The sequence below is a fragment of the Oryctolagus cuniculus genome, chromosome 1, assembly GCF_051225735.1.
Source record: "Oryctolagus cuniculus isolate XC-2025 breed Fujian yellow rabbit chromosome 1, ASM5122573v1, whole genome shotgun sequence".
Lineage (NCBI taxonomy): Eukaryota > Metazoa > Chordata > Mammalia > Lagomorpha > Leporidae > Oryctolagus > Oryctolagus cuniculus.
This window is the reverse complement of record NC_142867.1, coordinates 177,799,431-177,825,926: the sequence shown is the minus strand read 5'-3', so window position 1 is coordinate 177,825,926 and position 26,496 is coordinate 177,799,431. Positions and strand designations below refer to the sequence as shown.

Here is a 26,496-nt window from a genome sequence, read left to right as displayed (position 1 = left end):
ACACTGGTATCAAAGTGGCAGCCTAACCTACTCTACAACACTGGCCCCCAAAATATGTCTCTTATCTTTGCTATTTCCCAGCTTTTAGTTGCATGGTTTTTACATATACAGCTACCATTCAGTCACATTCAATCAACACATTTGGACACGGAAGTCCCAACTGCGCCTGATAGCTAGATATAGGGGGTATGAAAGTAAATGGAATAGGAAAATAAAAACATGAAAGCATAATGGCATATATGCAAATTTCTAACAGTTTTTGTTTTGTTTTGTTTTTTTTTGAACCTCAGGCTTTTTTTATCAGGAATGAAGTCACAGCAGAAATCAGTGATTAAATTATTTCTTTTCAGAATTGGAGAGAAACACAGATGCAAACCATTCAGGCTGACTTTTTAAAAAGATTTATTTGTTTATTTGAAAGAGTTACACAGAAAGAAGGGGAGGCAGAGAGAGAGAGAGAAGTCTTCCATCCACTGGTTCACTCCCCAGTTGGCCACAATGGTCAGAGCTGTGCCGATCCGAAGCCTGGAGCTGCTTCTGGGTCTCCTGTGCCAGTGCAGGGGCCCAAGCACTTGGGCCATCTTCTACTTTCCCAGGCCACAGCAGAGAGCTGGATCAGAAGTGGAGCAGCCGGGACTTGAACCGATGCCCACATGGGATGCCAGCACCACAGGCGGCAGTGCCACAGCGCCGGCCCTCAGGCTGACTTTTGTTATATTCCTTGATTCACCTTCTGAGTTTATGAAGAGTCCATAGCAGCTGTCCCAAATGCCATATCTCCAAAATCAAGATGGGAACTAGGGTTTTTGAATCTAGTACATTGGCTTTGTAATAATTACCTTTTCCAAAGTGACAACCCATGTCTGTCCATGTACCTTAGAGATTCATAGGGGAGCAGAAATTAGAGGCCTCATCATCATGTCTAATAGCCTTCTTTTACAACAGAGGAGACCTAGGTGCTCAGAAGTTACAGAGTAAAGAAAACAACACCAAGGTCTTCTGAACTGTAAGCTGAAGCCGTTCGTCTTCCACCTCTCTGGTAACCTCTGAGCAGATGGCTTTATTGTATTGAAGTAAGATGTCTTTGAATGAGGAGTACAATAAAATTCACCATCTCTCGAAAACACTATTGTAAATGAAAGCAGACCTAAAAGATCACGTGGTGTGTAATTCTGTTTATATGAAAAGACCCCAAAATGTACCTCCATAGGGACACAGAGTAGACTGGTATTTGTCAAAGTGTGAGAAAGAGGGCAACTGGGACTCATGGCTAATTGATACAGGGTTCTTTGTAAGGGATGAAATATTCTGCTGCAGTTACATTGTGGTTGCATAAGGTAGTAAATACACTAAAGCCATTGAACTGTATGTTTTAGGATGGTGAATTTTATATGAAGTGTATTTCATTTAAAAAGCTACTAAATTCTAGTTTAGAAAGCTAAAAATGAGTCAGTGTGTTTATCTGACTCATCTAAGATATTTTCCAGTCTTTGCCCTGTGCTTCACCTAGGTTTTTGTTTATTTGTTTGTGTAGTTGGTTCAGCAGAAGGGAACGCTGACTTGATGTATTTTTAAATTTACAGTCCTGCTTTATTGATCCTCTCCTTCCTCCCCAAAAATCATAGGAGAACGATTACTAATGGCAGAGGGTGCCTGAATGTCTGTAATGTCCAGAACACTGTGATTTTCTTAAAATTAATTTTACAAGCCTGTAGAACAGGATCATGCAGGAAATGAATAGACTATCCTCATAACTTGCACATTTAACTGTTCATTTTGAGCAGTTTTTATAGGTCTTATATTCTGCTAGGCAATAAAGTTAAGTTTATCTTAAGACAGAAAGGAACAAAAATCAACTGACACTTCCATTAAAGGCCTCGTGGTAACCTGCAACACTTTTTCCAAGCAATGACGTATGAGTTCACCTTTTGCTTCTATCTGCATCTGTAGTTTTGCTTTCCAAAGGCAATCAATCTCAACTAAACCCTATAGGAAAAAAAATCAGATGAACTATATGCTGCCTACAAGAAACATACTTTAAATATAAATGCACAAATGCCTTACAAGTAAAAGAATGGAAAAAGATATATTATTCTAAATCTAGTCAAAAGGAAGCTGAAGTGGCTATATTAATACCCAACAGTAGATTTTAGAGCAAAGGATATTGCCAAGGATGTAGTGGATTATTCATAACATCAAGAGATCAATACGTCAAGAGAATATAATCATCCAAAACATGTATGCAGCTAATAGCAAAGTTTAAAAATGAATTGAAAGTTGATGGAACTGTAAGCAGGAATAGGTAAATCAATACATTTTCTCAATAATTGATAGAACAAATGAAACCAGTAAGGATAAGGAAGTGTGGACACTCAAACAAATTAACCTAATTAAGTTTATAGAACATTTTATACAATAAGAGAAGAAAACACATTCTTTTCACGTGCATGTGTCACATTTACCAGAACAGACCATACTGTAGAACGTCAACAGATTAAAATGATTCAGATCATAGGAAATAGGTGCTCTGACTACAATGGAATTAAATTAGAAATCAATTACAGTAGTATTTTTGTAAGGTCCCCAAGTGTTTGGAAACTAGAGTATGTGTTTCTTGAACACATGGATTAAAGAATAAACCAAAGAGGAAATTAATAAGTATTTTGAACTGAATAAAAAGAAAACACATTAAAGTTTGTAAGATGCTGTTAAAGAAATATGCAGCTGGATTTTATAGCATTCAATGCTTGTACAAAGGTACTTCAAATATTTATGGAAAATGGAATTAAAAGATTATTTTAGTGCCAAAAAATTTGAAATCCATGCTTAATTTTATTTAAAAATGTATTTGTTTATTTGAGAGACAGAGGGAGAAGACATAGTGAAAGACCTTTCATCTGCTGATTCACTCCCCAAACGCCAGCCATGGCTAGCACTGGGCCAGACCAAAGCTGGGAGTTGAAACTCAATCCAGGTCTCTTAACAGCTACTTGAGCCATCACTGTTGCTTCTCATGGTGTGCTTTAGCAGGAAGCTGGAATCGGGAGCACAGCTAGTACTTGAACTCAGGCATTAGTAAATGGAACACCGATGTCCCAGGCAGCATCTTAACTGCCAGATCAGATGCCATCCCCACCTCGTTGTTTTATGATATGTTCTTTCCATGAACTTTTTGAAGACTTCTCTTGTTAGGAAGAAAGTCTTAACTCAATAACCTCTTTTCACCTTAAAAAAAAGAAAAAAAGAACAAAGCAGAAATAATGAAATTCAGTGAGACAGGAAACAGAAAAACAATAGACAAAATCAATGCAACCAAAAGCTGGTTCTTAGAATTTTTCCATTTTTTAATTGATAGTCCTTGATAATATCAATAAAATTTATAAATCTCAAGATAGACTGATTATAAAAAATGAGAGAAGACACAGATTACTAATTTTATGAATAAGTGGGGTGACATCACTACTGATTCTAAAACTATTAAAGGATAATAAGGAAATATCATACATAACTTAGTGCCAGTAAATTGGCTTTAAATGGCCAAGTCTTTAAAAGATATAAACAGGGGCAGCGCTGTGGCGCAGTGGGTTAACACCCTGGCCTGAAGCACCAGCATCCCATATGGGTGCCGGTTCAAGTCCCGGCTGCTCCACTTCCAACCCAGCTCTCTGCTGTGGCCTGGGAAAGCAGTAGAAGATGGTCCAGGTCCTTGGGTCCCTGCATCCATGTGGGAGACCCAGAGGAGGCTCCTGGCTCCTGCCTTCGGTTCGGCCCAGCCATTGTGGCCAAAAGGGGAGTGGGCCATTGGATGGAAGACCTCTCTCTCTCTCTCTCTCTTTCTCTCTCTCTCCTCTCTCTATGTAACTCTGACTTTCTTTTATTTATTTATTTTTTTTGATAGGCAGAGTGGACAGTGAGAGAGAGAGACAGAGAGAAAGGTCTTCCCTTTTTGCCGTTGGTTCACCCTCCAATGGCCGCCGCGGCCTGCACGCTGTGGCCGGCGCACCGCGCTGATCCGATGGCAGGAGCCAGGTACTTCTCCTGGTCTCCCATGGGGTGCAGGGCCCAAGTACTTGGGCCATCCTCCACAGCACTCCCTGGCCATAGCAGAGAGCTGACCTGGAAGAGGGGCAACCGGGACAGAATCTGGTGCCCCGACCGGGACTAGAACCTGATGTGCCGGCGCCGCAAGGAGGAGGATTAGCCTAGTGAGCCGCGGCGCCAGCCAAACTCTGACTTTCAAATAAATATTTTTTTTAAAAAAAGATATAAACAACCAAAGATCATTCCTCAAAACAAAAAGATTACATGAAAATCCCTATAATAACTAAAGAAATTGAGGTTCTGGCATTTAATACTGCCTCATTCATTTTTTTTTTTAAGATTTATTTATTTATTTGAAAGTCAGAATTACACAGAGAGAGGAGAGGCATAGAAAGAGAGCGAGAGGTCTTCCATCTGTTGGTTCACTCCCCAATTGGCCACAACGGCCGGAGCTGTGCCGATCCAAAGCCAGGAGCCAGGAGATTCTTCCAGTTCTCCCACATGGGTGCAGGGGCCCAAGCGCTCGGGCCATCTTGTACTGCTTTCCCAGGACATACCAGAGAGCTGGATTGGAAGTGGAGCAGCTGTGTCTTGAACCGGTGCCCATATGGGATGCTGGTGCTTCAGGCCAGAGCATTAACCTGCTGCGCCACAGTGCCGGCCCCCTCATTCATTTTCTAAGGCCAATATTACTCTGATACCACACTGTACAAAGATATTACAAGAAAACTGCAGACTAATGTCCATCATGATTATCCAGGGACAAAATCTAAACAAAATTTTACCACAACAAAATATGCACAAATGGATAATATATTTTGACCAAGGAAGTGTTAAGAAAATGACAAGACACAGATTGGGAGAACAATTTTACCATATACATATCTGATAAATTACTTGCAGTATAAAAACATCAAAATGCAATAATTTTTTTAAAAAAAATAGGGAGAATATTTGAACAGATATTTTGAAAAATATGACAAATAAGCACATGAAAATACATTCAACATCATTAGTCATTAGAGACATAAATAAAACCCACACCAACAGCACTAAACACCTATTAGGCTGCCTATAATTGAAAATGCTGACCATAACAAGTACTGGTGAAGACAGAGGAACTGGAACACTCATATGCTGCAGGTGGAGATATAAAGTGGTACAAGCAGGCTGGCTGTGATGGGTTAGGCCGTGGTGTGAAACACCGGCATTCCATGTGAGCACTGGTTTGAGTCCCAGCTTTTGTGTTTCCAATCCAGCTTCCTGCTAACGTACTCAGGGAGGAACAGATGAGCCAAGTATTTGGAGTCCCTGCCACTCAATTGAGAGACCTGACTGAGTGCTGGGTTGCTGGCTTCAATCTGGACCAACCCCCATCATATGGCCATTTGGGGCATAAGCCAGGGTATGGAAGATCTCTCTCTTTGTGTCACCCTGCCTTTCAAAAAAATAATTTTTTTATACAAAAGAAACTCATGTCTTACTTTGAATCACATATGATTCAATCGTTGCACACTTAGGTATTTACCCAAAAGACAGCAACATTTATTTTTTTTTTTAAGATTTATTCTGATTTATTTGAGAGGCAGAGAGGTCTTCCATCCTCTGGTTCACTCCCCAGATGGCCACAATGGCCAGAGCTAGGCCTATCCAAAGCCAGGAGCCCCAAGCTTCTTCTGGGTCTCCCACGCAGGTGCAGGGGCCCAAGCATTTGGGGCACCTTCTGCTTTCCCAAGCACATTAGCAAAGAGCTGGTTTTCAAGAGGAGCAGCCATGACTTGAACAGACACCCATATGAAATGCCAGCACTGCTGGTGGAGGCTTAGCCCACTACGCCACAGTGCCAGCACCGACAGTATTATTTCTGAAGATGTAGACATGAATGTTTATAGCAGTAACAGCCGAAGATGGAAACAACCCAAATGTCCATTGTCATGTGAATGAATAAACAAATTGTGGGGTGTCTTTGCAATGGATTAAAACAAACAAGCTATTAACACAACATGTATGATTCTCAGAATAATTATGCTGAGTGAAAGAAACCTTGCAAAAACAAAAGCACACAGCATATGCGTACTCCTTTTATAGAGGATTTTAGAAAGCACATGCCTGTCTATAGTAACAGAAACCAAATCAGGTATTACCTGGGAATAGGGCTATGGAGTGGAGAAGGGCATGGGGGTGGGTGGGAATTAGGAAGAGACAAGAGGAAACTTTGGAAGTGATGGGTAGGGCCACTATCAGGATTACAGTAATAGGCTCATAGATGTACATATACACACATGTAAAAGCTACCAAATTGTACACTTTAGATGTTTATTTAAACGTTTATTTGCCAAATTATACTTCAATAAAGTTTTTTTCTTAAAAGATTTATTTATTTATTTGAAAGAGTTACACTGAGAGAGAAGGAGAGGCAGAGAGAGAGAGAGAGAGGTCTTCATCTGCTGATTCACTCCCCAAACGGCCACAACAGCCAGAGCTGTGCTCATCCAAAGCCAGGAGCCAGGAACCTCTTCAGGGTCTCCCATGTGGGTGCAGGGGACCAAGCGCTTGGGTCATCATCTACTGCTTTCCCAGGCCATAGCAGAGAGCTGGATCGGAAGTGGAGCAACCAGGACTCGAACCAGTGCCCATATGGGATACTGCCAGCGGCTTCACTCTCTATGTCACAGTGCTGGCCCCAGTAAAGTTGTTTTAAAAGAGAAACAAATAATTTCTACAACATGATAAAATTTTTTCAAAAGTGTAATTCTAAGCATGAAGATATCTTTATTTCAGGGCAATAACAATTTTGAGACAATGGTACAAGAATGCTTGATGAAATATTTTACCTTGTCCTGTTGAAATGATAGTTCTACCACATAATGTTACTTTGAAATCTAAATGCGTGTTCCATTTTAATAGCTACACCATGGGGCTGGTGCTGTGGTGATGCTGGTTAAGCTGCCATCTGTGATGTCAGCACCCCGTATCAGAGCACTTGTTGGAGTTCCAGCTGCTCCACTTCCAATTCAGCTTCCTGCTAATGTGCCTAGGAAAACAGCAGAAGATGGCCCAAGTGCTTTGGCCCCTGCCATGCATAGGAGAATCTGAATGGAGAGCCAGGCTCCTGGCTTCAGCATGGCCCAGTCCCAGATATCGCAGCCATGTGTGGAGTAAACCAGCAGATAAGATCTCCATCTCTTTCTGCCTTTCTCTGTCACTCTGCCTTTCAAATAAATAAAATAAATCTTAAAAAAATAACTATACTGCAGCAGGCTCACTAATCAGAGAAAAATATGAAATGAGTTTATATCTAATTTCTACCAGTTACTAGACATGTGTCTTAAATTCTAAAACTCAGCTTTCTCATCTGACAGGTGTCTTCAAAAAATTCATGGAAATGCATGTTATGAAGAAAGTATGCATGGATTTCAAATTTTTTGGCACCAAAATAAACATCTTTCAATTTCATTTTTCACCAACTTTTTGAACTACTCCTTTATAAAATAAAGATAATAAATTCCTGGAAGAACTGTGAAAATTAAATGTGAACCTGTACAGAATGTACCTGGGACAAAGTAGGCACTCAATAAATGGTATCTGAATTATGTATGCATGTGTGTTTGCATGTGTGCATGCAAAGCCAGCTTCTGCACATGGGAGATGGCGACAAGTTCAGTGTTTATTCACCAGTAACAAATCTCTGCCCAAAGGAGTTGCTGGCTGTGGGAGGATTGGTGTTTTTCAGTTTTGTATTACCAGGGAGAACTTTTCCACAAGCTAGGACTTTTGTGTCAAATGTGGAAATGTTTCCTGTTTTTAGAGACATCCAGATGACTAAGGGAACTTTTTTAAATCCTTGCTTTCAGACACAACGTGTGATGCACAAATCTCATTCTAAACAGAGACAAACTAGGGGCCAGTTCTTCCCAGGGCAGAAGGGTTATCTGTGTTGCTAATGGATTGTGCTTGGGTGATAATTCCTTTCTAAGCTTAGTCCCTCCAAGGAGCCACATTTTCGAAATTTCCTTTTGCATTCAGCGTCTAAGAAACTTGTCACATACGTTGAGGAGGACTATGCTTGCAAATTATGCCCCAAATCAACACTTGAAGATCTAAGTGGTGTTGAATGGAGGGGAAGGTGGTTCCATCTACATGGGAGTCAGTATGCACTCAGGGCACAAGTTAATCAGCAGAAAGGACCTGCAGGACTAATTCCCAGTCAATGATTTCCTTGCCCTCAGATTTCCTACCCAGCAGCATCCCTGGGGTCATTTTTGTGAATAAACACAAATAACAGGCTTCCTAGAGTTTCATGTTTGGATCAAGAGTTGACCTTTTGCAAATGTGACTAAGGCCTGCACAGCTTAATACCGATCCTGGGCCCAGCCTCAGGTACCAGCAGATGACAAATCCTGGTGGGATTTTTGCTTTTGCATTTTATTGTCACGGCTTTTCACAGTGTGTCTCATGCCACCTTGTTACTTAATTCCCACACTTTGGAGGAAAAACATGTAATATTTTAATATTTGTGTAACAGAGCCTTAAGATGAGGTGTTGCCAAGACAGTTAAGCCAACTGTTATTTATAGAGGGTAGAAAATATAAATCTGTCTAAAATCTTTCATGAAATGAAGGCCTTAGTAATTCCAAAGAGTTGATTTTGGTGCCTATACTTGGAGAGTCCTGTGGAAGGGTTGTCAATACAAGGCATCATTGTTTAAGGTTTCCTATCCATGACTTGCTTGCTTCCCCCAACTTCCCTCTCTCTTGGCAACATCTCCTTGCATTCTGTCCTATGTTTGGCCCTGAGTCAGTTGAAAGCTTTGCAAGTCGATTTTCCATTCCCATCTGAATTTCAGCTTAGCTGTGGAACTGTTTTCCATGTGTTTTTAATCATTTGTCCATGTGTTATGAGCTTATAGGGACAATATGGTTCCCCCAAGCTGCCTGCATTGTATAATCAGAAACTGGCAAGGTGGCCAGTGGGGGAACAGTTTTCAGACAGCTGCCCCTACACTCACTTCTGTTGGTGATACACCACTCTCATCTTCCAACTGGAGTAAAACAATTCACAAGCTTCACAAAGCTACCTAACAGACATGCAGTCCTCTGGCAGGAGCTGCTCTTTCTTTTTCAGCAGTGTCATTATCCTTCAAGAGACATATCCTTGGGAATTATGGCAATGTGACAAAGCCCATAGACCCCATCTAAAACAGTGGCCAGGCTGGGAAATAAAGAATGGGTTATTCTTGCATCCTCCCAGATTCAGTGGAAATTTGATTTTAAAAGAGCCTATACACAAAGAATTAAGGACAAATTCTCCAGGACAAGGCATTAGCCCTTAGAAAGAAAAGCACAACAAGGATCTATGATAGAAGTTTCTGTCCACATATATATTGGACTTTTAATAGGGCAAGTTGTTCATTAACCTCCTAAGCAGAGCATGAGGGACCAGGAATAGAAAAGAAACAGAGAAACACATTAAAATAAATCTTTATTCTCAAAGTTGCTGACAATGCAGTCTCTAGCAAATATAGTCCCAACCTTGAGAAACCTTCTCTCTCTGTTAGGAAGACCTGGAGGTACTCAAGCCAAGTCCAAGGTATCACTTAATGGGTGAATAAAGAAGGACCCTGGTCTCTGGAGCTCCCAGTAAACCCCAGTATTACAATGAGGTGGCTCCCTGGTAAACCCTTTACTACCTAAAAGCTGATTGGATGGCCAATCAGGTCTTGTAGCTTAAAACTTTGGGATTCTCACATCTCTTTTGTCCACTCTGACCTCTCCTTTTCCCTCTATTTTACTTAGGACTCATATATCCTTGCTGAAGTAAAAGTCAGACTTCACGGGTGGATGTGTGAATGGATGTGAGAAAGCAGAGGCTGGGTTTGCACAAAGCTAACCATCACTTGACCTTGCAGACAGAAGACAATGCTTACAGGTAGTACCTGAAAACTTTTATGGAATTAAGAGACTTTTAAAAATTTGAAATAATCAAACATTGTATAAGTGAAGATAATAGAGTCAAGAAGTTTGACAATATGGGGGAGACTATTCAATAAAGTAGGTTGGAAAAGGGTGCAATTTCAAGAGAAGAGTAGAAAGGAGAGTCAAACTGGTTTGGTTCAATCGTCACATGTGAGAAAACGTTCCTGTCTTCTATCTCTGAAGAAAGGGGGCTGAGGTCATTTGCTGAAAATGAAGAAAGAGGCAGGGAAGTCAAAAGTCTGAGATAATTAGAGAAGATTTAAAGCAATCTATATGGAAAATGAAGAGTCACTACAGTAAGCAGAAAGATTACTGGGCAGAGTTGAGGGTTCAGTTGAGAAGTAAGACAATTTAGGTGTAATTCAGTTTTCATTGTCTCTAGCAGCATCCATATCCCTGGGTTGGGCCAGGGAAGGTGCACAGCCAGATGTTTCCATGGTTGGAATTTACAAGATATGTGCAAGAGAAGGAAAGAGGGACAGGGAGTTAGGAATATTAAGAAAGTTTGATGTGATGGACCATGGAATACAAGATGGAGAGGGAAGAAAGTAGAAATCAGAGACTATATAGATGGCAATTCATTAACTTGATCATTCATTCATTGTTAAACCAACTTTTTTGTGCTTTTACTATGTAAAAGGAATTGTGTTATAGCCTGAGATAGAGACTAAGAAAAACATACTTTCATGGACTTTAGAATCTAGAGTGAAGACAGATATTAAATAAATATTCACGCACAAAAAATAATTATGATTGTGGTAGTACTGTGATAGGGGGAAAAGTAGAAGATAATGCTGTAGAAGCAAATGAGTGAGAACTGAAACAACAGAATATTGTTATGAGAGAGTGAAATGGGAAACTCACACTTGAGAAATGTAGCAGTTCTGGTAACAACAGGAGTCAGAAGGTAATGGATGCGGAAGCCAGTTGGAGTGGGCTCATCAGATTTCAGCCAGGGCATTGGATGGAATAGCCATATGCTACTGATAGCACGTTATTGATCAGACCTGTCCCTGTGGACACTGAAGTTATCCAAGATGATACTAGATTTAGGGTGAAAAGAAGAACAATGAGCTAGATAAGGAGGACAGGCAGGCAGTATTGTCCCTAGTGACATTTAGGGACATAAATGCCTGAGATCATATAGTTTACAAGCTATGAGGCAGATCTAGGAATCTGATGTAGTTTTTCTGGCTTCAACGCCAGAGCTTCTTCTACCTACATTATGAAATAATGAGAACAGCTTTCTGTAGAATGCAAAACAATCAAGATAAATTTCAAGGATGAGGAAGAAGGAGCATGACAGAGGTTTAGCATCAGTGAGGCATCCTGGACAGGCCATAAGCAGTCTTCGGTTAGTAATTTTCTTTATATAAGTTATTTTGATGAAACTAGACTATCTCTACAGATTGTAAAATCTACCAGGCAAGGACAAGGACACCCTACCATTTATGCCCAGGACTCTGGCACAGAGTTGGTGTTCAAATATGTGCTGTGTGAATGGATGAATGAGTTGAATAAATGGAGCAATGTTGAGGAATGATGATCTTCCTAATATATCCTTGTGGTGGGGAGAGGAAGGAGCATTGGAGGGAGCATTTTATGTTTTAAACAATTTTTAAAATTAGATTATTAAAACATGTAAGGGGGGCTGGCGCTGTGGTGCAGCAGGTTAAAGCCCTGACCTGAAGCACTGGTGTCCCATCTGGGAGCCCATTGTAATCCTGGCTGCTCCACTTCTGATCCAGCTCTTGGCTGTGGACTGGGAAAGCAGTAGAAGATGGTCCAAGTCCTTGGGCCCTTGCACCCACATGGGAGACCGGGAAGAAGCTCCTGCTCCTGGCTTTGAATCTGTGCAGCTCCGGCCATTGGAGCCATTGGGGAGTGAACCAGTGGATGGAAGACCTCTCTCTATGTCTCTACCTCTCTCTGTAACTCTTTCAAATCAATAAAAATAAATATGAAAAAAAAAAAAAACATCTAAGGGGGAACCACTTGCCCTAATTTGCCTATTTTCTTTTCCTTTGGGAGGAAAGATTCTGCTTCATTGGATTTTTTTTTCTTTTTCTTTTTTTTTTCTTTTTGACAGGCAGAGTGGACAGTGAGAGAGAGAAAGACAGAGAGAAAGGTCTTCCTTTGCTGTTGGTTCACCCTCCAATGGCCGCCGCTGCCAGCACACTGTGGCCGGTACACCATGCTGATCTGAAGCCAGGAGCCAGATGCTTCTCCTGGTTTCCCATGCGGGTGCAGGGCCCAAGCACTTGGGCCATCCTCCACTGCACTCCCTGGCCACAGCAGAGAGCTGGCCTGGAAGAGGGGCAACTGGGACAGAATCCGGTGCCCTGACCGGGATGAGAACCCCGTGTGCTGGCGCCGCAAGGCGGGGATTAGCCTATTGAGCTGCGGCTCCGGCCCCTCATTGGATTTTTTAAAATAATATACATCCTCATGATACTATTGGTATTCTTTTTCAAAAGTGAGAGACCTCCTGTCTGCTGGTTCAGCCCCCAAATGTCCATAATGGACAGAGTTTCAAAGCCAGGAGGCGGGAGCTAAATCTTGGTCTCTCAGGTAGGTGGCAGGGGCCAGCACCTGCTGCCTCCATCGAGGAGGTTATGGGGCAGCATTAGCAGAAGTTAGAGTAGAGAACTAAGCAGAGATTTGAACCCAGACACTCAAGAAGTGACTTCAGCGTTGCCCCAAAGGCCTATGCAAGTGACTTTAACAGTTGATTTAGATCTGTGCTCAGTTTAAACATTCAGCCAAAGGATGGCCAATCCACTGACTTTTTTTAAATAAAAGTTTTAAAATTTTTATTTGTTATGCAAGTTTCATGTATTTCTTATATACAGATTTAGGAACATTGTGATACTTCCCCCCACCCTCCCTCCCACGCATGCTGCAACCCTTCTTCTTCCTCCCTCTCATTCCTACTCTTAATTTTTACAAAGATCTATTGACTGACTCCTGCCAGTCTCAATGCCCCCAGTCCTCTGGCCTCCAGTGGGTCTGAAATGGAACTCTATGGCTTTGATGTCCCCTTTACTAGGCCCCAGTCCACCCTAAGCTTGTGGTTCCTGTGCCCACTTGGCTGCATGTCAGCTCCATTTAAAGATCAACTCACTCCATTAAGGGAGTTCCAGGGGGAGAGTAGCTGGGTTTGATTCTCACCTCCTGCTTCCCCCACTACTTCAGAGTCAGGCCCAGGCTTCTGGGTTCTGTAACAGAAGAACCAGTGAGATAAGGCTGGAATTCCCATGTGGACTTGGGGCTAGGATTGCTGGCAACTTTCCAAATCAGGACATTAATGTCCAAAGCAGTGTTACTGAGCTGCCATCCCAGGACCTTAGAAAATCCCTTTAGGTTATTATGACCCAAGGTTAGGCACTGAGATGTCTACAGAAATTCTAGAGGGCTTCATGAAGATATCTAAATATGATGTTTCCATAGACTAGTGGTGCTTTTACAAATGGGTGAGGAAATGGGGATATGAAACCCAACAACCTGCCCAACCGGAACCAGAACTTGGTATTGCACTTTGAACTCTGGTACGAGCCCACACAGTCCCTCCCCCCATCACAGACAGGGCCAGGAACCTGCTGTCTTCCTCCCTCAACCCTCATCCCAGTATATATTACCTACCTGTGGAACTGAGGAGGCCAGTGGCCTGAGGGCTCTGTAGGGCCAGCCAGCAGGGTAGGACGGTGTGGTTATCAGACGCTCAAATCCACAGGATGGGCAGGAGGCTGTGACGAGGACCCATGAGCTTTCCTCAGCTGTGACTATTGTTACTCTATATTTTGAAAAGGGAGGTAGTTAGGAGGCAACAACATGCACCCCAAACAGATTTCTCCCACAAATTCATCACCCGCAATTCCCTTTTCCATCTCTTCCATTGTCCCATTTAATACCCACACCATCCCTCAACACTGTCTCTCACCCCTTGTTGATTTAAGACTGGGGTTTTAGGAAAGAACTTAGCCTCTTTGTCTCTCCTCAGAGAGCACTAGATTTCTTTTTTAGCTCCTTTCTGAAATTCTGTGAGAGGGACAGAAAATGTTGCCATTACTATCCTCTCATAGGTAAGTCAAAACTCTGAAAATATACCAAGATTCACAGCCTCAATCCATCTCTGCAGTTGTTGGGTTTCTTATTCCTGTTTCCTTGCCCATTTGTAAAAGCACCATTGGTCTATGGAAACATATTTAGGTATCTTCATGAAGTCCTCCAGATTCCTGAAAACACCTCAGAAATACCGGACAAGTTGAGAACAGAGAGAGATCATGCTGAGCAGGGGTTGTAAATAGGGATAACTGTATTTTGAGATTGCCTGAAGCTGGCCCAGTGAGCATACATTGCAGGCATGGGGAAGTGGACATTACAGGCTTGAGCTCACTTTATAAGCTCAGACTCACCTTCCATTGTGGTATTTGGTCCCTAATCAACAATTGGTGAGGCGCTGTCCTCATAACAGCTCCCTGCTGTGTATGGAGGCCTCCTTCACATTTACTCCATTTGGTTCATCCAGAGTGAGAAGTGACTAGATGCCTATGTCAACTGCAGACAAGCAGAAGCAGGATGGGTTTGCTGAAAGCTATAAAACATTTGTCTATGTTTGAAGATTATAGTGTACCACATTCATAGCTTTAGAACTGGGAAAAGGGCCCAGTGAAAGGCAAAAGTTGCTGGCACTCAACAATAAAAGATGGAGCTTGGAGACAGGTTTATGGCCCACAATGCTCATGATGGAAGGCTTTGAATTGTTAGGTTCACCCTGCAGGATATTTGCACATTTCCTCAATACCAGTGACACAGCAGCCAAGCGAGAATCTCCACAGTGATTTTTAACTGGCATTTGTGAGCACCAAAATTAGAGCCAGAGGGAGGGAAATTAAAAATAGGTTTAAAATTAAAAATGGGAAGTTAAGAGTGGGTAACTGATGTCCCTGCAGATAATAAAATGAATTCAGAGAACATACAATGCCACTGCACTGTAGAACTTGCTTGAGGACAGGGACCAAATGGTCATCCATTTCAGCCATCTTCCAATATCTGCTATGATTCTTGGCCTACAAAGTGGGTCTTCTACAAATTTCAGTTCAACAGTAATTTTTGAAACTATATCCCATGTTCCAACATTGCAGACCCCAGTTGGAATCTCTGGGTTAGTTTACAGTTTGGGGAGATGTTACATACCACAATCGATAGCAATGGGAAATCAGGGAATACTGCCGATCTAGCTTCCACACCCTATTTATTAGCAGAGGTCATAATGTCTGGCTCTAGAAAGCCTGTCGCACTGGATGGCTAAGAGGCATTTTGAGAAACTACAGAGTAGGCAACTAATAAAAACAATGCTTTAAAAGACATGGCATATACTAATGCTCTTTTTAGTCTGAATTAGTTATAATACTGGCACAGGTTTCATGGATATTTGGTACAGCTAAAATACATCTCCTCATAGAATTCTGGTAAAATGATGATCCACTTAAAAATGGTTCATGATTCTAAGTAGAGGAACTTACATGAAGCTTCATCTCATAGAAATCAGGCATGATTATCAAGAACACAAATGTTGGGAAAAGGAATCAAATGGGTCACTCTTGGAAAGAAAGCCTAGGCAGTACTGAAAAAAGCAGGATATATTCCAGGATTATTGTGTTACTGAAAGAATGTGTTGAGTAAATTAAGGGAGGAATATAATCAAGTATCACATCGATTCCCAGCGGCAATATTAGTCCAATGGTATGGTAGGTTGATTGAGCTCAATTCTGAGGTTTCAGTTTTGCGAATATATTTCTTTCTCCCACTCCTGGAGGATTTATGATAGCTTTGAATGGCAGTCCTTTAACAAAATCTCCTCTATCCCTGAAGACTTGCTTGTCTCAATTGTTATTTAATCTGATCACCAATTACTGGAGAATAGGAGAGGATGATGTGGATTCAGCAAGGTAAAGAAAGGTGCAGCCAGCTTCATGCCCCAAGCTATCAAACCTGGCTTTCCGAATCCGCGTTCTCAGTTCTCACGTCTAGCTCTTTACTCAAAGAAAGAAAAAAAAAAATGATAGAATGGCCTGAGGGAGACACTTCCCCATCCTCACTGAAGGCTGCCAAGCTGTCAGTCTATTACTTAGGATCCTGTTGAGAAATTTGTTAACAATTGGAAGAGTTTACTGGCCTGGCCAGTTGTGAAATTTAGCACCCAGTATTAGATTCTTAATATAGGATTAACTTGGGAATTGTGAGTTTCCAAGTGTGGAAAAGGTGAATGCATCCCCTTCTCTGTCACCGCAGAAAAGTCAACAGCCCCAATCTGCATGTGAGTCAGAAGCAGTAAGTGCCCTGCTTAACAGAGTTAACATCCTCCCTTCTCTTCCTTTCCCTTCTTTACAACTTTGACACATTCCTTTAGTCACTCACGTTGTGTTGTTGTGTTTATGTGTGTGTGCATGTGCAGATAGCTTTCCTGAAGGCCTGGACTCTTGCTAAATGTATGCCTTTCATTTGAATCTGGCATACTTCTCCTATGAAACGTGTCTCTCCTATCCCAGCACAATGCAGATGCACAGCAAATGTTAGCGGCTGCCGGTTCTTCTAAAAACAGTGATGGGAAATCCAGGCAAAGGATGTGTTGTTTTTGCTACTACTGCTCTTTAAATCTCAGATGATAACTAAACTGTCAGCTAATTACCCGGTGGGCCCCAGGCTTTCACTGCAGCCTTCTAAAATACACAAAACCCAAGTGAAGGCGGGACGTCATTAGCACTACATAATTGAAGCAAACAATCAATGTGTTTACTCTGCCAGCTACTGACCACCTGCCTTCCCATCCCACCAGGCAGGTATCTATATATAGGATGTCCTTGTTCACAGTCCTGCAGAGAGGGAGCCTCTCCCTGGGGCTTCACCATCTGTGAATCTGAAAGCAGCTCAGCCCGGGACAGCATGCGTCTCCTCTTATTTCAGCTGTTGGTGCTCCTGCCTCTAGGGAAGGCTGGGCAGCGTCTGCATGGCAGCCAGAGTCAGAGTCCTCTTTCCCTTGTGCTCTTAGAAAGACATCGCAGGGAGCTCCCCATGGGCAACCAGGAAGAAGCAGAGGATAAGCCAGATCTGTTTGTGGCATTGCCACACCTGATGGGTGCCAGCTCAGCAGGGGAAAGCCAGAGGCAGAGAGAGAAGATGCTGTCCAAGTTTGGCAGGTTCTGGAAGAAGACAGAGAGAGAACTGCACCCAGCCAGGGGCTCGGATGATGAGCACTTCTCACCTGGGATCCAGGCCCTCACTCAGCCAATGGATGGGATGAGAGCGGAGAAATCTCCTCTTCGAGAAGAAGCCAAGAAATTCTGGCATCACTTCATGTTCAGAAAGAGTCCAGCTTCACAGGGGATCATCTTGCCCATCAAAAGTCATGAAGTTCATTGGGAGACCTGTAGGACAGTGCCCTTCAGCCAGGTATGTGTTGTGGGGGATGTAAGCAGCTGGGACAGGTGGAGGGTAGAGAGAGATTGTTGGGCACCCAAGTCTTGTCAAATTCCAGATTTGGTCCTTGGATCTTCATCAAGGTATGATCCTATTCCATAAATTTCTTTCACAGTTTTTCATCACTTCTTGGCATTCTGTAAATGTTGTATGGTGATCTACCCAGAGAGATAAGTAAGACTGTACCCCTACTTAGGACACTGGGAATTTTAGTGCAATCATCAGAGCTTCACTGTAGCTGTATCTTTCATGCTGTTAAAGTATAGGTAAGCAGGTTAACTCCATCTCTAAATAAGGTGAGATACATTAGACGTTCTCCCAAACACTCTTACATCCATGTACAATGCTCTTGATCTCTGTATTTCACACTTAGCTACTTCCTAGGTTTATGAAGGGTTTCTTTTTTTTTTTTTTTAAAAAAAGCAAGTTTATTGAAAATAATACTCAACATGAAAGGGTAAATGCAAAATAAGCCATTGAATTTTCAAAATTTTATTGACATAAAAGATTTACTGGAGTAAATCTGAGGATGGTTAGACAAAAATATCAAGTGTGGGTTTTTGGCAGAGGGTCAGTCATTGAGATACCTGCATCTCATGTTGCAGTGCCTGTTTGGAGTTGTGGTTCCTCTGCTTCTGATCAAACTTCCTATTAATGTGCACTTTGAAAGGCAGCAGGTGATGGCTCAAGTAGTTGAATCCTGTCAGCCACATGAAAAACCTGGATGAGTTCCAGGCTCCTGGCTTCAGCCTGGCCCAGATCTGGCTGTTGCAGGTACTTGCAGAGTAAATCAGCAGATGAGATATCTCTCTATGTCATTCTGTCCTTTTGCCTCTCTCTCTCTCTCTCTTTCTTCTCTCGTTCTCCCTCCTTCCCTCCCTCTCTCTTTCTCTCTCTCTCTTTCTTTCTTTCATAGCCCATCAAAACTATTCAGCTTTTAAAAATCAAAGCATGTAGCAATTCTCAGGCAAAATTCCCCTTATCATTTCTAGCATTATCCCCTAAATCATTTGGTTTCACTTATTTTCCCATAAGCTTTCAAAATAGAACCTTGATGTGAAGTCATATCTCCCCCCATCTATCTCCTAATTCATGTTGTATTATTTGATTTGTGGTTATCATGGATAAATTCCACACCATTAAGGTTCTATTTCTTCCAGTCTTGGAAATTCCCACACATGCTAAATTAAAACTGGGAAAATGCACCAAGTCTTTAAAACTGTAGATACTAAACCAAAAGCAATGCAATGGTAAAGTTTTATAGTCTAGCAATGCTACACAATTAAGCAGGCAGTATTATAAGGCAATTGACTATGCATTGTAGTTCAGAATTCTGCCTGAAAAGGCAAGGACATGTAACAATAACAAGTCAATTATCAAATAATAATGGCTGCTTTGTTGGTCCATATGCAATTATAAAATTGCTTGTAAGAATCAGGCAATCAAATTTCCTTTGAAATCTTTATTTTGAGTTCTACTGCCAATTAAATGAAAATTAAAGCGTTTGACTCATATATTTTGAAAGGCACATTAAACTACATGTGTGAGGTTATGAGCAAAGCAAGAGTGGTGTAACGCATGATAATTTGTAGGCACATACTTGAAACTCTGCTGCATGGGACTTCATGGACTTGAATGCACCATAGGTCCTGCAAAATTAGATAGAATCGAATTCATGATGCTGTAATCCATTATGTGATCAATTTAATAGGTATATATTGATAACCTACTATGCGCAATGCACTGTGAGGAGTAGAAATCAAAGCATGTTACTTATGTGAAAAGGATTGCCAGGAGGACTTTTCTGAGTAGTCACATTCATTAGAGAAAATATCTTATCATTTGGCATTTATGGTATAGAGTAAAATATTTCCAAGTTAACTTTGAGATCTCTGAAAAGATAACCTACTCAATAAAGAGAATTGGGTTGAGATGCTCTTTGTTTATAGAGCTTATCAGTTGAATATTACAAAATATACCTCAAATTAGAAAGTTTTGGAGGTTTTTTGTTGTTTTGTTTTGTTTTTAACATGCAGAGTGGACAGTGAGAGAGAGAGAGACAGAGAGAAAGGTCTTCCCTTGCCGTTGGTTCACCCTCCAACGTGGCCGGCGCACCGCACTGATCCGAAACTGGGAGCCAGGTGCTTCTCCTGGTCTCCCATGGGGTGCAGGGCTCAAGCACTTGGGCCATCCTCCACTGCACTCCTGGGCCACAGCAGAGAGCTGGCCTGGAAGAGGGGCAACCGGGACAGAATCTGGTGCCCTGACCGGGACTGGAACCTGGTGTGCCGGTGCCGCAAGGCGGAGGATTAGCCTAGTGAGCCGCGGCGCCAGCTGCTTTGGAGGTTTTAGTCTAAATTATTCATTTGTGTATTAAAGATATGACTCAATGTGATGTAAGGGAAATGTATTTTCCTTTTAGACTATCACCCATGAAGACTGCGAAGAAGTAGTTTTGCAGAACAACCTCTGCTTTGGGAAATGTGGGTCCGTTCACTTTCCTGAAGCTGTGCCACACCTCCATACCTTCTGCTCCCACTGTTCACCTGCCAAGTCCACCACGATGCACTTGCAACTGAACTGCACCGGCGTTCCCCCCGTTGTCAAGGTGGTGATGTTGGTGGAAGAGTGCCAGTGCAAGGTGAAGACAGAACATGAAGATGGGCACCTCCTACAGGCTGGCTCCCAGGACTCCTTTATACCAGGAGTTTCCACTTAAGAAGTTTTCTCACTATTACCTTTGAAAAGCAAAACCTGAACAGTAAAGTTGCTGATTATTCAGTCTGGAAATGTTGTGTGTACAAAATGCTTTAAGGTCAAGGTGGTTTGTAAAAGCCTTCTTTATCTGAAGTTTTTCATCTATATTTGAGGGACTCAACCTAGCTGATTGCTAAAGTCTTTCTGCTACAGTATTCTGTGACCTATCTTCTTCAAGTGTTAGTAAAAGCCCTCCATCCAAAGAAGGAAAATAAATAAACCCGGCCATCGAAATGATAGCTGGTCAGATCACCAGCAAAAAAAAAAAAAAAAAAACCAAGAAAGAAGGAAGGAAGGAAAGAAGGGAGGGAAGGAGGAAGGAGGGAGGGAGGGAGGGAGAGAGGAAGGAAAAGAAAGAAGTTGGGGTATTTTTAGGAAGGCTCATACTTGCAGCTGCCTTTGTGACTCAAGCAATGTTTTGACTTCTATTAGATGATGGAGTCTTTCTACAGATGTAAAAAGAAACTTGGTTGTCTCCCTTTTTTTTAATACTCCCCATATAAAGATCTTACTGTCAGTTCTCTGGCTTTGAAGAATGAATATTGATGCTGTTTTTAGTAGTTTACATAGGTAAGAGGAAAATTCACAGCTAGCCAAACAAGTACCAATATTATGAGGAAGGAAAAAAGCCAGAGGCTTTAAAATCAATCCAGAGGTGCTCATGAGAATAACCAATAGGTTTCAAAATAAACTGGTGACGCTTTAAAACTGAAACAATTTACAGGTGAAATCTTTATCCACATGTATTTTGGGTTAGATAGTAAGTAAGGTTTCTGTGTTTGTTATTGAATAAAACTCTGTATCACAAAGTTTATTCAGCAAATGCTATAATTACAGGTTCTGACAATATTCTGATGTATTAAATGTTGATATAGGAAACATGCTGGAAAATGTTTTGGCTCACAAATATCTTACAATTTGTTTTTACTCGTTTAACCTGCCTGCTGTCTGTATTTATTTGTATGCATTTATTGTGAAGAACCAGCTTTCTCTAGCTAGTTTACTGTTTCTACAAGTGTTTTTAAAGTCATTTTTAAGAAAATTATTTTAATTATTTGGATACCTTTATTTTCAGCACCCAAACATGTGCGTGTGCACACATACATACACATGCTTCCCAAGTAATGACCAATTATTTTTAAAAGGAAATTAGCTTATATTTTAATTCTATTCCTCTTAAATCACACCATCAAACATAGTGTTCCAAAGAAGCAAATGTATTTATATTTAGTGTATATTATGCAACACATCAATGTAATAGAATATGAGCTACACAGATACACATGTGGCAATTACATCAGAATGTATTATACCCTTTGGTGGTCAAAGACAACCTAATTGGCCAAGATGTGGTCATAAGAATAAAATTGTTAAGCATTAATGATACCCCAGCTGGTCAATATATTTTGGTGCCAAAAGCTATTGAGCAGCTGTCTAGTTTGCAATTACCTAACCCTGATTATGTAAACCTATCTCTGCCAATTGGAATCTCCTTCCCCTCCTTACATCCTTGCAAATCTCTTTTATCTATCCTTGCAAATAGACTCTCAAGCCCATGCTCCAAACAATTATCTGTTTTATTCAAACTTTGATCTGTCCTTCCCTCACATGTAAATTCCAGATGGGATAGCTGATAGTGGTATCAGGGCTTACATTCACAGGATAATCGCATGAACCTCATGAAATTGTCCATTTACAATCATTTTTACTTACAAAAAAAGGGCAATTTCCAATGGTTCCATATAATACACGAGAGCATAAGAAACTGAGAAGACACATGCAAGCATCAAATGTCTATTAAGTGCTACATACATTGCTGTGTCTTCTACAAAAGGTATACAATTTGGTGCTCACAAAAACCCTAAAAGATGGGTAATGACTCTATTTTACAGACAAGGCAAGTAATACTCAGAAAGTTTCAGCAATTTGCCTGAGATTATTTGTAGCCTGTTTTCTATTTGGATTGCAATGCTTGCTCATTTGTTCTCCATCAATTTTGACTTAACTCGTCCCAGTCTCTTCCCCATAAGTCTCAAGCTAATTTCCTTTCACCTTTAACTAGCTCTCCTATCTGAAGGATATTGGTGTTCTCTGGAGAAAGAGAAATGATGTGGAGGTCAGGTTCTCTGCCAGACTTGCCCTTATTTGTTTGGTGTTCATAGCAATCCCCTCATCAATCTTGCTCTCATTTTGCTCCCATATAAAGTAAGGATGCTAATAATTACCTCAAAATTATGATGATGATGAAAGTAGGTAACAGCACTTCAGAGAGCTAAATCCTGTAAAAACTACAGGATCCTGTAAAACTACAAGGGGTTATTAATTCACTCTTCTCCATTCTGACTTTATTCAATACCTTAGCCCCCCATAATATTCTTTATATACTTTTTTTTTTTTTTTTTTTTTTTTTTACAGGCAGAGTGGATAGTGAGAGAGAGAGACAGAGAGAGAAAGGTCTTCCTTTGCCGTTGGTTCACCCTCCAATGGCCGCCGCGGCCGGCGCGCTGCGGCCGGCGCACCGCACTGATCCGATGGCAGGAGCCAGGAGCCAGGTGCTTTTCCTGGTCTCCCATGGGGTGCAGGGCCCAAGCGCCTGGGCCATCCTCCACTGCACTCCCTGGCCACAGCAGAGGGCTGGCCTGGAAGAGGGGCAACCGGGACAGAATCCGGCGCCCCGACCGGGACTAGAACCCGGTGTGCCGGCGCCGCTAGGCGGAGGATTAGCCTAGTGAGCCGCGGCGCCGGCCCTCTTTATATACTTTCAACCTCCCTTTTATATTTTTGCAAATCTGTATACACATTCATAAAAGTATGCAATGTTATTTTTGTATATGTGCTCCTTTATTCAGAAAGCTTTTATTTGTCTATTACTTTGTGAAGGATACACTTTTGGTGCTGTGAGTATAGCAAGGAACAAGTCAAATAAGATCCTTTCTCCTATAGAACTACGTTCTAGTGGGGGCACACATGTAATTCAAAATCAATCCATTCATTAGTCAATCAAAAGGAAAATTATCAAATGGCTCTAAGTGGTATGCGAAGAATTAAAATAGAAACATGCTAGTGATTATTTTAGATAGAATCTGAGAGGGAGACCTAAAGTTGTTCACTTCAACAGTTTTTAAAATTTATTTTTATTCATTTTAAAGCAGAGAGACCAAAAGACAGACAGGGAGATTTCCCACCTGATGCTTCTCTTCCCGAATGGCTATAATAGCTGGGACAGGGCCAGGCCAAAGCTAATAGCTGGGAACACAATATGAGTATTCTACTTGGGTGGGAGGGACCCAGGTATTTGAGTCATCACCTGCAGCCTCCCAGGGTGCCCATTAACAGAAAGTCTGGATTGAAAGTGGAGCTGAGACTCCAGTCCAGGCACCCCAACATGGAATGTTGGCATCCCAAGCATTGCCTTAGCCATTTTACCAAAAAGCTGCCCATAAAGCCGTACACTTTTTCTAAAAAAAAAGTATTTATTTATTTATTTGAAAGGCAGAGTGATGGAGACAGAAGGTCTGTCCTCTCTCTCTCTCATACACACACACACACAAAGAGAGGTTGAGAGAAATCTTCCATCAATCGGTTCACTCAAATGCCTGCCATGGCTGGGCCAAACTGAAGCCAGAAGCCAGAAACTCCATACTGGTCTCCCACATGGGTGGCAGGAACCCAAGTACTTAGCCCATCATCTGCTACTTCCCAGGTGCATTAGCAGAGAGCTGGTCTAGAAGTGCAGAGTAGCCAGACTTTGAATCAGGCACTCATACGGAATGTGCTTAAACCACTGTGCCATATTGCCTGCCTCAAACTTATGCACTTTAAATTACATATGTCTATGATGTCTTCTGCAGCAGTTTTCCTTTTTGTTCTCCACCAAAGATGCTGGTTTGTTTTTACAACAGGTTTTATAGGTTTTCCCTATATATTTTATCTTTATGCTAAGCAGCTAGCATTAAGTATTCCCTAGAGCAAGCAGTTGACCTAGTTTTGATCATTCATTTCTTAGTGTATCCATTTTTGGGGATGGGGATGCCTAACACCAAAGGTTGATACTCTTTACTGGTTACACACTGTCGCTCATCAGCTTTTCTCTCCTCCACAGACTCTAGGACATGCACTGGACTGGAGCAGCCACTTTCTGGAATAATGATGTCCTTCCTGTATGAGACAAAGGGAGGTAACTTCATGAACTCTTTCTTAAAGATTTACTTGGAAGTAACACAGAAGCATTTTTATCCTACTAATCATTTAATTTGACCATACCAAGTCAACTGGAAATTTGATTTCTTTCTTTTAAAAATATTTATTTATTTATTCTCAATTTAGTTGAAAGGCAGAGACAGATCTTGCATCCACTTGTTCACTCCCTAAATGCCTACAACAGCCAGGGCTGGGCCATGTTGAAGCAAGGAGCCCAGAACTCAATCTGGGCTCAACCCAAGCACTCAGCACTTGAGATGTCATCTGCTGCCTTTGAGAACCTGCATTAGCAGGAAAATAGAATCGAAAGTGGAGCTGGAACTCTGATAGGGGATGCAGGTATCCCAAGCTGCAACTTAAGCTGCTACTCCAGACACCTGCCCCAGCAAATCTGATTCCAAAGGAGTCTGGAATTATAATCCTCCACCAAGGTGATGCACGTAGTCCTTTTAACCATTCAATGTAACTCCTAATTAAGAATGTAATTTTTTCTCTGAATATTTATAGAAAATGTAGACTGTGCAAGACATTGTGCTAAAAATCTTAGCATATTTAGATAAAGAGAATACATTTCCAGCCACCTGAGGCTTACAATGTAGTAGCAAAGTAAGATATGCAAATTATAAGTCAATAGTAATAGTAACAACAATAAGAGCTGCCAATTAGCCCTTACTGTGTATTTAGGTGTTTTAGATCCCTTATCTCCTAGAAAGTAGACATAGCATATTCATTTTTTATGTGACAAGGAAAGTGAGAGTCAGAGAGCTTCATTCTTTCAATCCACAAATATTTATTGGCTGTCTAGGATGAGCCGGGTCACTGTGCTGGGAACAAAGAATACAAATAAGTCAGCATATGACTGTCTGAATATAACCCCTGCTTTTAGAAGCCTAACATTCAGGGACAAGTGACTACATTTTCTGTTTCCCACTTACTTTCCTCTGTCGACTAGAATGATGATCTCTCCACCCCCTCCCCCAACAAGCTCAGACACCACTTTCCCTGTGCAGCCTTCCTTAACCTCAGATAAGCTCAGGTTCACCTCTTCCATACTTTCATGGAGCTGCGTACCTTTGCTTCATAGCACACCTCAGTTCCTAATCAGACCCTTGTGTCATCAATAATCACATAAGCTTCATGAGAGCAGGGCTCATGCTGGGGTTTCTTTCACCATTTTAATCCGTGCCTAGGAAAGGGTCCAGCACAGAGAAGTTTCTCATTAAATAGCCTTTGCATGTATGGAATGATTAGTAGATATTATACACTGAAGGTGTACCACGTGTCAGGCCCTGTGCCCAGCACTTTGTGTACAGCATTTCATTTCTTCCTCATAAAATCATATGAAGTAGGGAATATAGTACTCTACCATTGTACAGATGAGGATGCTAAGGCTCACATAAATAAACCACATTCCCTGAGTATCATTGATTGGAAGTAGCAAAAGCAGAATGACTCCAAAGCTTAAGCTGTTTCTGACTAAGCCTCTCTTTTTGCAAAACAGCAAATATAGAAATATATATATATGCACATATATAATACATATAAATACATATAAATATATGCATTACAATATATACACATAAAAATGTATATATTGATCAGACACCTGATTCATGCTATAATGTTTTCCTTCTTCCAAATTCATTATCAGTGTCTGTTTTAAGGCAACTACATCAGTGAGGATGTCTTTTTAAAATTTATATCCAAATGGCCAACAGACACATGAAAAAATGTTCAAGATCACTAGCAATCAGGGAAATGCAAATCAAAACCACAATGAGCTGGTGCCGCGGCTCAATAGGCTAATCCTCCGCCTTGCAGCACCAGCACACCGGATCCTGTCCCGGTTGCCCCTCTTCCAGGCCAGCTCTCTGCTGTGGCCAGGGAGTGCAGTGGAGGATGGCCCAAGTACTTGGGCCCTGCACCCCACAGGAGACCAGGATAAGCACCTGGCTCCTGCCATCAGATCAGCGTGGTGCGCCAGCCGCAGTGCGCCGGCCACGGCGGCCATTGGAGGGTGAACCAATGGCAAAAAGGAAGACCT

The 26,496-nt window shown here is 41.6% G+C and overlaps 1 protein-coding gene across 1 annotated transcript; it reads left to right on the top strand.

Annotated features, from left to right (window-relative positions):
- The first annotated feature begins 16,746 nt into the window (after nt 1–16,746).
- CER1 (cerberus 1, DAN family BMP antagonist) lies at nt 16,747–20,566 on the top strand. The gene is made up of 2 exons (XM_002707983.5): nt 16,747–17,468; nt 19,918–20,566. Exons 1-2 carry the CDS (start codon nt 16,806–16,808, stop codon nt 20,212–20,214), a joined length of 960 nt encoding a protein of 319 aa, XP_002708029.3. The 5' UTR covers nt 16,747–16,805; the 3' UTR covers nt 20,215–20,566.
- The last annotated feature ends 5,930 nt before the right edge of the window (nt 20,567–26,496 follow it).